General features: G+C 35.6%; 1 protein-coding gene across 4 annotated transcripts; it reads right to left on the reverse strand.

Moving 5' to 3' along the window:
- Positions 1 to 1,148: 1,148 nt before the first annotated feature.
- Ent1 (Equilibrative nucleoside transporter 1) lies at positions 1,149 to 14,384 on the reverse strand. Of its 4 annotated transcripts, none has more exons than XM_022061188.2 (12): positions 14,044 to 14,384; positions 12,650 to 12,831; positions 12,308 to 12,389; positions 10,640 to 10,791; positions 10,449 to 10,543; positions 9,884 to 9,934; positions 8,658 to 8,890; positions 7,454 to 7,579; positions 6,991 to 7,105; positions 5,988 to 6,073; positions 5,682 to 5,881; positions 1,149 to 5,033 (listed from the first exon to the last, which is right to left on the reverse strand). In XM_022061188.2, the coding sequence occupies exons 2-12, from the start codon at positions 12,814 to 12,816 to the stop codon at positions 4,922 to 4,924; spliced, it is 1,419 nt and encodes a 472-aa protein (XP_021916880.1). In that variant the 5' UTR covers positions 12,817 to 12,831; positions 14,044 to 14,384; the 3' UTR covers positions 1,149 to 4,921. The 4 variants fall into 4 exon arrangements, with proteins under 4 accessions (XP_021916880.1, XP_087215511.1, XP_087215513.1 ...); XM_087359385.1 differs by lacking the exon at positions 14,044 to 14,384 and adding an exon at positions 13,273 to 13,400; XM_087359387.1 differs by lacking the exons at positions 12,308 to 12,389; positions 14,044 to 14,384 and having other exon boundaries at positions 12,650 to 12,786.
- Positions 14,385 to 14,485: the final 101 nt, after the last annotated feature.

The following is a 14,485-nucleotide window of genomic DNA, read 5'->3' on the forward strand; positions in this document are numbered from 1 at the left end:
AAGAAGAAGAGAGATGTAAATAATTTCTATAAAGGCAGTATCAGATCTATAGAAAATATTCCAAAGGTAAGAGACATTGAAGGAATCACTGGAACATGTTTATTTTGTTTGTTCACTGATTACAAAGCAAAGGTTTGTTCACTGATTAAAAAGCAAAGGTTTGCAGTGTTTCATGAGTGTGCCTTACATTTGATGGCCTCTAAGAATTGATATAGCACTTTTTCCTTTCCTGAAGACATTACTCAATGAATGGTGTCTTACAATCAGTGGTGTATTAAAATCAATGAAATACAATATTAAATTACTCTTTCTTGTAGATTTTACTCAGAGTGTACAATCAATGGTACTTCTGGATTTTCTCTAACATTAATTTAACTCCAGCAATGGGAAAATTATGTACAGCATTCAGAGAAACATGAAGGAAAAATGAGAGTAGGATGATCAATAGAAAATACAATTGTAGATCCTCTCAAGGAGACCTCTGAGGAAAAAGTAATTCAGGCTGGCCAATTACACTTGTAAGTATTAATGGATAATCATGGTTGGTTTATTTCATGTTGCTGTTCACTGTTGTGTAGGAAGTAATTTATTGTACATTACTATGGCAACCCAAAAATATCAGAAAACAAGAGTAACGCTGTTATGTTGTTTAATTTTGAAGTCCACTGCCTAATTCTAGAGGTAACATACAGTTCCTATGCACCTGTAATAATATGAATGTTGGAAGTTAGGTTAGATGATAATCATGTGACATAAGTAAGTTGTGTGTGAAACATGTGCATGGAGACATATGAATTACCTTTTATTTTCAAAACAGCAGCCAGAATATGTGATGAAAAGAGACCACTTGTAAGATATACTCATAGATTTGAGAATATTAAAATGTATCTGAAAGGAATGGGTGTGGACTGGACTACATTGGCTCAGGATAGAATCCAGTGGTGGGGTTCTTGTTAACAAAGTAATGAACTTTCAGGTTACATAGCAGGTAGAGAATTTATTGAAGATCTGAGTAACTTTCACCTTCTCAAGGAGGGTTCTGCTTATGGATAGTTTTGAGTTCAGCTCTTTGTGGTTATGGTTTTGACAGGTGTTTGATAAGCAGAAGCTGCATTTTACTGTAATAGACAAATCAAACACAAACACAATCAAGAAGTCAGTATGGATATATATGAGTATGTGTCTCATATATATGGCCATCATTTATTTTTATATTAATGTCTCACATTACAAACTTATATTAATCCATAGTCACACAACAATTCTGAAACTAGATAAATGATAATTCTAAAAAAATAAAATAAAAATTCAGTAACTTGTGGAATGTAATATCTTTTTGTATAGACATATACATTGATATTTATTCATAACATTTAATCCACACTGAAATGCTGCCACTTGGTAAAAATCAACTGTACTGTCATAAAATATACAAATATTCAATAACATGATAGAATCCTGTCATTTCACATAAACAATCCATTGCAGTTTAGACCTAATGGGCATTCTCAGCATCCATCATAGCCATGAGTGAGTGACTTTATAACCTACAGAGGTCAACATTTAATATACTCTTGTACATATAACATTTAACAGTCATTACCTGAACATTATAATTACCTCTTCATAGCATTAACATTAACAATATTTTTCTTAAGTTCCATTTTTTTATCTTATACTTTTGTTGAACAAATTCACTTGCATGTATAACAGTAGGATCTGAGGGTCTTGTGGCTTTAAGTACAAATATGTCTTCTATGCTGTTGCACCACGTAGTCTGGTAGACGTTTACCAGATTACACAGCGTTACAACCGAGAAGACAGCCATCTTCATTTACGACAGAGATAAATATGAAAATTTGCAGTATCAGTATGTCCCATAAACATCCATTAACTGACAACTAAATGACACCAATATTCTCATAAAACTAACAACTGCACAATGTTCCACACTATGCATGCCACGGTACTCCAGGATTATAACCTGGATGTCCTCTCTCTTTGTCATGATTTACCGGCCACTACCCTCAGCTGTCTCATGTATGCACATTTCATCAAAAGCAGCGATTACACATGTAATATACAGAAATAAACAGGGTCATGTCAATTCCTTATTTCTTATGCATTACTGTACACTCATAGGGGTTATTAACTTCACCCTTAACAGTTCCTGTACAGCTTGACATGTTTGTATTAAATCTGGATAAAAACCAGTTGGACTCCAAAGGGTTAAAAAGTGTACAATTATCAAACACAAGATGAATAACACAATAACAGGTCTCAAATAGATAGCAGAGATCACGTTTGGTGGTAAATGAAGTTAAAAATAATTGGCTGACTTGTATTTGGTAGGTGCCTTGTTCAAATCAATTGGGATACTGTCTTGACTGAATATTCACAGCTTCGTAAGTTTCTTGAAATATGCCATGAGAATTTCCTTAAACGTTAACGCACTAATTAATATTATAAGTTGATGCAAGGACAGTTTATGCACATTCCACAGGAATTACTGATTTATCAGAATACATTATAATATATGGTAAAAACATCTGACCAACCAAAATAATTGAGATTCAAGGAGATAAACCATTATTATAACAAAAGCTTGTATCTAAATTGGAAATAAATTACTTAAGTATCATATAATAGGTGTGATACCCCTGACAAAGCAGCATATTTCATACCCTTGGTCATAAGTTATGAGCATTGTCTTTGACCTGGCATTTGGCTGGTCTTGGAGTAAAGGTAGCTTAGTTCTTGTCACATAATACCCACCATAATCTGACTAGAAAGTATGTACGTATAAAGTATGCCAGTCAGAGCATTTATTGATAAACAGCCATTGAAATGCAATATCAACTTAAGGTACAGTCTGTCACAACATTTATTATACACTGAGTGGATGCAGTTTTTCAAGGCACTTTGAGCTTCACATCGTCAGAGTCATTACTAAAATTAGAAACATTTGTACACTCAGTTTGGGGGTGCGAGTGGTATGGCAGGTCATTTAACCCATTTTTGAAGGTGTGAGGTGCATAATATAAGGCCTTGCCTACCGTATTATGTGAACATCAGCTTCATATGGTACATCCCATTATGACTAATGAGGGTCAATGAGACCAATTCATGGAGGAAAGCAAATGCTACTACCCCTGGAAAAGGACCGAACCTTGATTATGTAATAAACTTAAACTCTTCTCCCCAAAGAGTACAATTTTGTTTTCTTACTTCATTTTGACTCTGAACATGTGATCCAATATGAGCCTTAAAAACTGTGAATTTATAACCTTGTTATATAATAAGAAAAACCACACCGAAATTGTCTATAAGTTAATAAACATTCTTTTTCACCAAAAGTCACATTTACTTGCTATAAAATATAAAAATGCATTTACACACAGGTATCATAATAAATATATATACATGTAAAATTATATAACTTTTAATCTACAAAATATTGGAATGCCAAGAGGAAAAATTATACTTTAGCAGTCACTATTATAAGAACCTGTGAAAATTCAGATTTAGTAAAAATAACATGAAATGATCTCTACCATTAGAACGAATTTCAGTAATTTTAATCAATGATATTCATTACAAAAAAAGAGACGCAACATTGGCAACAGTTTTCTCATTTGCATAGCACAGTAAAAAAATTCCCCTGCGTTAATACAGATAATTTTTGGCAACTGAACAATTCTGATTTATTCAGTAAAATATACATTTCATTGCTATAATTCTGCAAATTGTTTCACTTATCAGTAATTATGACGAATACAATGTTAAACACGAACATACATTCTGACTTATACAAATATTTGTCAGGTTCATCAAAAATTGTAGTCAACAAAATCTTTTTATTAATATTTACACGGTCTACCAAGAATTAATTAATGTCACAGCTGAGTCATTAGTATTCCTGTTTCATCTTCGCCTGGAGACACCATCTTGGATTTATGTGCCTTGACTCAGTCCCTCCAGGAAAATGCTATGATACTATCTTAAACTAGGCCACAACCACTTCCTTCCACATCCTTTCCAATTCACTATCATCCTCTCATTCTACACTATACAGTCTGAGTGTCATTAAATAAACTATAAACATCTTTAACGTTTCAGACTTTGAAAGCACAGCTGTGAGGGGCGGAGGACACAATGCAGAGAAGCAGGCACAGGAGAGAAAGAAATAAAACTTGTATTTATTATCTCCATTCTTCCACTGTGCAAAAAAGGAAAGGACATGTAAGTTTTTGTTTCACTGTCATCTGCATTTACTCTCAAGAAGTCACTAAAATGGTTGTAGTATAATCACTGGCCAATATTCATAACCAGACTTAATAAAATAGTTAAAATTTCATTATACAAGAGCATTATTTAATTAATACGCTAGTTTGTCTAAATTTCCTGTCTCGTTAATAATGCCTCAAATATAATGCAGTACAAATATAAATTCTTTTCTTATATCAGTGGCTCGAAATGTTTTGTGTCGTGAACCTAATTTTCGTCAATGTGGCCTCATGACCATTAGGTTCATCCTACTGGACATTTCTGAGCCTTATAAAACAAGAAATGTCTTCTTATCATCTTTGTGGTCCTACTGAGGGCCTGTGTCATGGTTTACACATTTCAGATAAAGGTCTGAAATGTAGGAATGAAATACACTAAAAGAGGAGACCAAAATTCATACTATTATCATAAATGAAATTATATTAACTCCCTTCTCCAATATGGGTATATAAAAATGATTTATTGGTCTATGTATATGACTGAAAATAATTACATATGTGCAGAAAATTGTGGTACCAAATCAAGTTAAGAGCCCAAATTTAGCGAGACATCTTCTGACAGCAGCACATGTAACAAAACATCTTTCCTGAGGAGTTAAAATCCAGTCCATTCTTATCTAAAGACTAGAGCTTCTTTACAGTATGTTCACCATCGCGAGACTGAGTGCCGAGCCACAAGCCAGTCCGATGCCCAGGAAAGCAGCCATCATTGATGAAGCGGTCTCTTGCTCAGCAGAATCAACGACTCTGCAAATTCGATCACAGTGAGTCAATAAATTTAACAGACTTCTGTTCTGCATGCATGTGATGATATTGTATCAACTGCTGAGGTTCATGTGTAAAATGACAGGCAGTAATATGACTTGGCCCCACATAGCACGCCATTTACACGGGGAAGAGACTTGCCTCCTTGTGAGGATAAGCCGATCATTAGTGCGCCTGTAAGCATGGACATAGATAACTGGAGACAAAAATATTTTTGCCAGTATCAGATATTAATCCTTGAAAGATGTGAAGCACACTAAACTGAAAAATGATTTACAGGCCCACTGAAGAATTGTCTTTATATATTTGATAAAAGCATAATTTCAGAGTAAAAAATGCCCCTGGTTGTGTAAGTCTGTAGCTTCCTATGCTTTGTTTCCTTATAATTGGGAGTATTGCAACAGTGACCATTCTGAAACACTTAGTGAGATTTAAGGTTCTCATGGCAGAGAATATGAAGACTGCCGTCTTCTGGGCTGTTGTTCCACGTAGTCTGGTAGAAGTTTACTGAGGTTTCGAGAGGTTCTTGTCGCATCCATCATCAGGATGATCATCAGACTACAAGGTGCAACAAGCCAGATGATTGTATAATCAATAAAAATTTACACAATTCAAAAAAGAAGAACTTACTTCGGTACGCAGATGAGCGTGATGTTTGCCAAGTAGCCATTGGACAATGCAAACAGCACAATTATGACGATATAGTGGAGATCCGAGTTCATCAGGACTGGTAAATGATGACGAGGCTGCGCATTGCACAGCAGGAGAAGGGGAATGAATACTACTCGAAGTATACTCAGCAGGGCAACCACCCAGCTTTTGTTCCGTGGCTACAACAAAACAAATATACTATGAGCTTGTGGCTCCCTCTCAAACTCAGGAACATGCAAAAAGCGATCATACTCTGATTTACTTGTACTGTTTGGATAAACTCACCCGCTGCAGAAGTCCTGCGAGAATCCTCCCCACATAGTCACATGTGCTGAAGATCAAATAACCAACTACAGGAACAAAGTACATATCTGAAACAGCAACCAGCAAACATATTATGCCACTTCTACTGTTATGATCACAGGAAGATGAGAGTGGTTGTGAGCTCCACACTTGGATTAAGTAATGCATAATCTCGCTACAAAACACAACAAGCATGTAAGAAATAAAACATGAAAACGGGGGTCTTCGACAGACAACGTACAGATTATGTTATCCGGATTACATAATAAGTTGAATTACCTTTCCCAGACTGATGCCTGGTAGCAAATGGTGAAGGTTGAACACTGCTATCATCAACGTAAGATACTGCAAATATGTATTTTGAAATGAAGATGGAAACAGAAGAGTCCTTCTTAACGAGACAAATGTACACTCAGCTAGTCAAGAAATTTCCTACTTGAACCAGATGAATCTAATTCAAACCCTCAAAACCTAATTCCCCAAGATCCATTTTAATATCATCCTATATTTGCCTAAGTCTCATGAGTAGTCTCTTCTGTTTAGGCTTTCCGGTCAAAATTTTGTATGCATTTCTAATCTCTCCCACGTACGCTACGTGCCCCACCCACCTCATCCTCATTCATTTGATCGCTAATAACTGGCGAAGAGTAGAGACCATGAAACAACTCGTATAATTTTCTCCAGCCTCCTGTCGCTTCATCCTTAGGTTAAAATATTTTCAAAATTCTACTCAGCATCCCCTATTATACAAAGAAGTGTATCTATAATATCTGAGGTTCTCACGGCTGTGAGTACAAAGATGGTTGTCTTCTGGGTTATTGTGCTCAGTAGTCTGGTAGAAGTTTGCCAACGTTTCAGGGGTGCTTGCAGCAGGGCCCTGATGATGGGAGCAGCACAGACCTCTGAAACATTGGTAAACTTCTACCAGACTACTGAACACAATAACCTAGAAGACAGCCATCATCGGCGTGTATTTGGTTCTTACCATTCCAAGGCTTTCTGCTTCCTTTTCCTGTTGAGTTTACCAACACTGTAACTGCTGGATAAATTGCTAAGGTCACAACAAATGTCATCCACACAGAGAATCCGTACACCCAAATCTGGAAACAATAATTTGGTTATTCATATTTGACATTTCAAGGATTCTGCGTTATATCCATTTCTCAAAACACGGGAGTGCCATAGCTTAGATGCCACCTTCTTACCACAGGAGCAGTCCAAATTGGACTTACAGATGAAAATGGTGCTAAGTCAGGCATTTCTCCGTTTCCGGTCTTCTCGTCACAATCGTACTAACGCTCCCCAGTCATCTGTCACTGACCCTGAGATGTGTGATAGCCTGACGATCAACATATTAACACCTGCCGGGAACTGAATCCAGCTACACAACCTGCAGCCTGTTATCTCAATAAACTATCATAAATCGGAGAAACTATTATTGTACATACCTTACTAAGAATAGCCTTGTAAGAAATTTCTCTTGAAGGAGGATTATCATTCGCTTGAATAACAGCTGGTTCATACTGCATAGTGCTCACTTCAAGTTTGTCCAGCATGTGGAATTGGAAAAACACCTGTCAGAATAATTACATAACTGGTAATATATGTAGTATGCAGACAGTCAATGTTCTAAGATCAGAAATAAGTGAAGGCCCTGGATTGGAGGTAGATATAAGAAGTGACGGAACATGTTAAAATAAGATTCGCAAAGACGTTCTTTTGTTAAATTTTTTAAAATCTCAGTACCAAGGCCTTTCTATTTAAGTTAGAATTCACAACTGAACATACCAACTCAATGATACAGGTGTCTTAAGCAGCTGATTTCCTGTTTTAAATACTTTTCCACATGTTCATGTATAACACTGTATGCGGTATATCATGATACTATTATAAGAAGCCGAGATATGAAGAAGAGAGAAGGCTATGACTCAAACTGGGTATGTCATCAGGAAAGACAGGACAAGATGGGAGGAAGTTCGACTAAACATTTTGAAGCTCAGTCGTAACTATATGGACGACCCGCTTTAACAATCAGCAGCGCTGCATTTTGTATTTATGGGTTTCCTATTGATTCTCAGAATGTACAGTGATTATTTCCTTAAACAGCATTAAGAAGTTGAATGGTGAAGTGTTGTATTATCTTTGAAGTATAACTGAATTTCTAAATATTATTTGGATGAGCTTCAGCTTCACAGGGTTAATGAAATCTTAAATAAAATGCCAAATTAATACTTTAAATAATAACTGATATGAATGAGATACTGTCAAAGAACCCAGGCATTTCTTAAACATATTTTTCTTTGAAGATGGCTGTCTTCTGGGTTGTTGCACCATGTAGTCTGGTAGATGTTTACCGACATTTCAGAGGTCCTTGCCGCCCCCATCATCACGGTGATGAAACAGTAAACACCTACCAGACTACATGGTGTTACAACCCAGAAGACAGCCATCTTTGTATTCACTGCCATGAGAACGTCACATCACATTCAAGTTCAGATTCTGCAAGAACTGTAATTTGGTCTGGTTCGTTTGATCTGATAATTCAGAGAACCTCTGTATTCTATAAAAGCAGAGAATTTCCTGATCAGGTCTTCGACTGTTCAAATACAATGAAGTCGGTTATTTTCCTTCACCGTCAATTCAAATACACACCGAGTGGGAAAGAAAAATATATGCAGCAAGAGATAGAAGCAGCATCACATTGGCCACCATGAAATAGACAAATGCGCTAGTTGCAGAAGAAGCTCCAAAGCACAGGGAAGCAATCTCTGCCAACGCCGCAAAGATTCCACCTAAGGCTTGGCCGCTCACTACTGCTGTGATGTAGCGTGATGAGAACTTGCCCACAATACCAAACAGGCCCCCTTGTAGTATCGCACTTGCAACTGGAAAACAGAGATTACATGATGTCAGTGTCGGTCTTCTGGGTCGTAATGTCGTGTGGACTTGTATGTAGATACCAATGTCTGTCACTTCAGCCCGAAATTTCCCGACCTCTCACTTCCTCTGATCGTGACCGCGTCAAAAGGTGGGCATGACTCTGGAACATGGTCATTTGGCCCTGAACGTTCCTGAATGAAATCAAAGGAACCCAAGTCACCAAAATGGTGCTGAACATTTGAGAATTGTCAGTAAATATGTGTATATCAGTGGAACATTGCAGCTTCTTCTCTGACTGTCTCTTTGCATATATAAAGGGGAGTAGAATGTAAATTCAGAGTATTGTGTTGTACGGAGCTATGAACTACATGCTGCAGTGAAGTGGCTCATGACGCAGAATAGAGTAGCAGTGCATTACAACATGAAGACGAGGACATTTATAACCACTGTGAAGTCTGGCATCTGTGAACAGGACTGTGATGTATAAGCTGGCAGACCATTTATCAAGGAAATTATTAATTGTAATAGCGAATAAAGTAAATCCATCTTTCATTATGAAGAACCCGCGGTTTAATCACTTATCTCCATCGCATTAAATTTCTCTGAAACGTTAATATCTGCACATAAGTCCACGTGGTGTTACAATTCAGAAGACCAACATCTACATCTTTACTGCCATAAGAACCTCAAATCTCACATCCAGATAACACAAGTGTGTCATGAGTCGGTGTATCACACTTAATTTTATCTCATATTTTATATACATGTGAAATTTTGTCATATGAATCATGCTTATCATCAAAGAGGTCATTCACAGTAAGTGACCTCCGTATACTAGAGAGAAGTGATATTAAAATTAAGACAGCAACACTGTATTTATCATGTGGTGCTCAATTTAAGTATGTTATAATAATTCTAGTAATGAACATGTAAAACACATGAATCAGCTGCTTTGCTTTCCACACACAACATAGGATTTTCCTTCTCCGGATACTTACTGTTAAGAAATACTACCATGACCAGTGTAATGCTGAAAAACACCTCCTGCCCTGCAATATATACAGAAATCATTAACATAACAAATTGTGTTCTGTGGCATTTTTAAATTATTTTTGGCTTACGTAATGTTCTCTATTAAGCTCTTTCAAATCCAAATATTCTCATATTCAGATGTCTTTAATTTCTGTCCTTTTTTTAAAAAAACACTAGGTAAATATACATCCTTAAACAATCTACATGAAGATGGCTGTCGCCTCAGTTGTTGCGCCATGTAGTCTGGTAGAAGTTTACTGACGTTGCAGAGGTCCTTGCTACCTCCATTATCAGGGCAGTGCGTGAATGCCCTGATGATGGAGGCAGCAAGGACCTCTGAAACGTCGGTAAACTTCTATCAGACTACATGTCGCAACAACCCAGGAGACAACCATCTTCAGACTTACCACCATGAAAACCTCACCTGACTCAATATTTTATACTGAAAATATTCCCCTTATACCACAGTTTTCATTTGTCTTTCTTAATACAGAACAACTGTTAAAATGACGTGCATATTCGTATACTTACAAGTGTCTGTATCAACTTCCACAAAGACCGTGGTCAAGACAAATAAGAGGAAGATGCACGAGAGTGACCCAATCATTCTAACTTGGAGCGAAATTCTGGAAAATAGTTTAATACATTCCTGTTACACCAGTTCATTCTGCAGAACTGTATATATAAAATGTATAATCACAACTATTTCACTACCGACTTACTTGTGACTGAATAACGTATTAAGAATGAGGAACATTGTGTTGGGAATGGTAGACGCGACACTCAGATACGCTGTGAAGCCTGCTTGAAGTTCTGTCCTGTTTTCTTTATCCGAAATGTTTGCACTAGCATCACGGAACTTGTACATCCAGTACTTAAAGGGGGAAAAAAAAAGGGTGTTTTAAGAAGTATGCATTGGAAATGAAATTCTGACTTTTTAAACTTACGTCATCCTTTTGTTATTTATTTCCATGCTGGGTTTCATTTATCAAGAATACCTTTCTTTATGTTTTATTGTGTATGCAGTATCTATGATAATGTAAGACGCTGATGAAATATAGTAAATTAAAATTTGCATGGATGGATGTTTCTAACAAATATTCATCATGTACGCATGGTCATCATTAAGAAGAAGGTTGCGCGCTTCTATTTCTTCTTGCAATATGTTGATAACATCTGAATGGCCAAAGTTCACACACGATCATAACATTTACAGTCAGTTTAATAAATCAAAATCAAGGATAAACAACTTACATAGTTGAAAATGTTTCCTGTAAATAAGAGCCACAAATACAAGGCCTAAAAATCAATTAATATAAATAAATTCACAATTTATAGAAACAGTGCACACTGTGTGCTTACCGGATACTCAGAAGAGAACACAAAAGTTTTACCCATGATGGCCCACAATCAGAATTATTGCTTGAATGTGGAAAAGGGAGATGATTAAGTTGCTAAATCAGTTGAGCACCAAATATTACAGATTTTACTTACAAAAATTAGTTTTAGAAGTGAGGCACCTATGACAAAAATAGTGTGAAATAGGTCTCATTTAGTGAATCCCTTAGCCATAGATCTTTCATATATATATTTATTCTTCAAGTCTATACACAAACCATTTTAAATATTGATGTTAAAAATTAAAATTGATATAAATATTCTGCGCTATTCATCGTTTCCTCGATGTTACAATTTTGCGAGGAAACGATGAATAGCGCAGAATATTTATATCAATTTTAATTTTTAACATCAATATTTAAAATGGTTTGTGTATAGACTTGAAGAATAAATATATATATGAATTGTAAACACAAACATGACGCATCTAAACTATAAACCATAGATCTTTGTAAACCTATGAAATTGTTACTTTAATTAACTCAATCAGTGACGCTGACCACTCACCCCCATCTAGTGCCGAGGTTAAGAATGAGTAGGAACCATACCTCCTCTCCCCACAAGCGCCTATATGGCCTATAGTGAGACAGCTTTTATATTTACTTATACTGTACAAAAGTGAAACTACATTTACTGTAACCAAGTGCCAGCCAAAGATAAAGCCCTGATTTAGGACTAAGGGTATGACGACGTTCTGATTAGTCAGGGCTATCACACACCTCGTGATAGATGAGTAGGGAGCGGTGGTGAAATGATATTGTGTGAAGTCTACACAAATAGTGTAAGACATTACAATGCTAAGATATCTGTGTTGCATTACTATATTACATGTTATGAATTTAGCAATTGTTAACTGTTATAACTACATACTCAATTAAAACGAAACTGTGATTCATTATACATGCATCATCTGTCACACAAAATTCTAAAATCTAATCAGTGAACATGATAGCTGTTAAATAAATATTGTATGATATGCAAATAGAACTCACATCATCAGCAGTAATAAAAAAATTCCATGGAAGCAATGTGGTCATTCCCAAAAGATAAAATATTAAGTAGGCCAAGTTGTATCTGGAACGACATAAGTCACAATTACAATGCAAAGCCATGCTATTTCTGTAATTATGGTAGACGCATGTTAATGTCAAATGACTTCATCAATGTCGCGTGATAACAAATCACCAAGATGCAGATGCTGAATATCTATCTGACCCTTTTCTTTTAGTCATGAATGATTCATTAATTAAACAGTTGCACATGTGTTATGTGTAATTAAAATAATAATTAGTATTGTCAGTACTGAATATTTTACAAGACAAATCTGAAAGTACCTATCGCTTGGTTCTCGTAATTTAAAAAGTGGTCTCAAGTCTTTTGTTACGACAACGTGGTCATCTTGGTGATCAACACATCGATTCACTTCCGAGATATCGTCTTCGAAATCACTTTCACTCTCACTGTGTTGGAGAAGTGGTCTTGTGTTCACAGAATAATCCATTTTCCTCTCTGTTTGCTAAAACCAATACAAAGGAAAGAAACAATGAAAAGCAACAAAGTTTCAAGTGTAATATTGAAATAAGAAAAGGAAAATCAAGCAGATTTTTTTCCATTTTTAGTATTTTTAAAATTCTATGTGTGATAAGATTGGTTGTCTGAAACCTAATCTTTGCACATGCATTTTGTGTGGCATACATATGATTTGTATCATCCTGTATGACAAAAAATGTTGACACTAAAATATTTAATTTTAGTAAACATTTCTTAAAAAATAAGAAATTAATTTAAAGACATCAAGATAGGGAAAAAGTGTCCTCTGATATGAAAAGGTTAAGAACCCCTTCCTTACGGTTTTGAGGGTTAACATACACTACCAACTGAATTTACTCCTAAATTTAATTAAGTTATGTTATGATCTGCTTTCAGTTTCTTTACAATAAGGGCATTAAAATATTACCTGCAATATTTTCTTTATCTTTATCAGACTGCACAGTGCCAAATGATAGGATGATTAACTAATAATGAATTGGGAAGGGTATGAAAGTTGTCTAATTTAAGGTACTATCCCAGCATCTACCTGTTGGAACAAAGATAAACCAGAATAAACCTGTCAAGATAGTTGATTTTTGGATACAAATTTGAGCCGATGACTTAAATACATAACAGCTGTAACATTCAATATATATTCAAGGATGGCCAAATGCACAATACATCAGTGTTATGCTATTGACAATAATTATTTTAAAAAAATATGTGGTATAAGATAAACATACACAACAAATGGTCATTCTTATTAAAAGCTACCACATATATCTGGAATATTTTTTTCCATGTAACCATCATTTATTGAAATATGTTTATGATATATTTAGGCCCTTGCTTAAAAAATTAGTCTATACTGTCAAATTTGAAGAGACGAAATTAATAAGCCACCATATATGGTTGGTAAATGTTTGAAATTGTGAAGAATTTCGGACTTATTCAGTTGAAAATAAATTATTCATGTTTAGAGAACATCCGACCCTATCTCTCTTCATTTTAACAAACACGCCACGCCTTCAAAAAAATGTTCTCCTGTTAATGCATTTGTATTTTTTTAATTTTGTGAATTAATACACAAGGCGACGTGTTTCTGTAAAATGACAATACGAACTGTACTTACTGTCCTTTCACTTTAAACCAACAAATCACATTTTCAAATAATGAAAAATACGTGGCACACACAAACCTGTATTAATTGTTGATTTATTGCGAGGACATGATGAATTCCAATCAAATTAAAAGTCTACACACAAATGCGTTTAATGTTTTATATTACATAAAGGAAAAAAATCTTCAAACACTTGTACTTTAAACCGAACCTCTTGGTTTTGCTTCGTTACTCGTCACATAAATACAGTACCGGAGTTTAAAAAAAACTCGTAGATGGATAAAAACATGGGTTCACTCTTAAAACACCAACATTAAGACTGTGGCCATCAGCCACCCAAACAGATGTATTTTGTGTGTATCATTATCTGCTACATAAATAGATGACTTCACTCTCCACACAAATGATTCATACCAAATCCGATTCACGACCTCGCACAGCTGACAAATTTCACAGCTGGCTGTCGGAATCATACGATAGAATCGAACATGCCTCTTTGAATAGTGTAATAGAATAGAAC

Source organism: Zootermopsis nevadensis, unplaced genomic scaffold, assembly GCF_977971745.1.
Source record: "Zootermopsis nevadensis isolate Lab colony 2312 unplaced genomic scaffold, Znev_1.0 Znev_ptg000031l, whole genome shotgun sequence".
Lineage (NCBI taxonomy): Eukaryota > Metazoa > Arthropoda > Insecta > Blattodea > Termopsidae > Zootermopsis > Zootermopsis nevadensis.

What these genes read in the sequence shown, in the direction of transcription:
- Ent1 (XM_022061188.2), bottom strand. Translation starts at nt 12,816, where the DNA reads ATGGATTATTCTGTGAACACAAGACCACTTCTCCAACACAGTGAGAGT. An exon ending in AATACGTTATTCAGTCACAA is followed by an intron (nt 10,544 to 10,639) that starts GTAAGTCGGTAG and finishes ACTATTTTCCAG; the next exon opens with AATTTCGCTCCAAGTTAGAA. An exon ending in TCGCAGGACTTCTGCAGCGG is followed by an intron (nt 5,882 to 5,987) that starts GTGAGTTTATCC and finishes GTTTTGTTGTAG; the next exon opens with CCACGGAACAAAAGCTGGGT.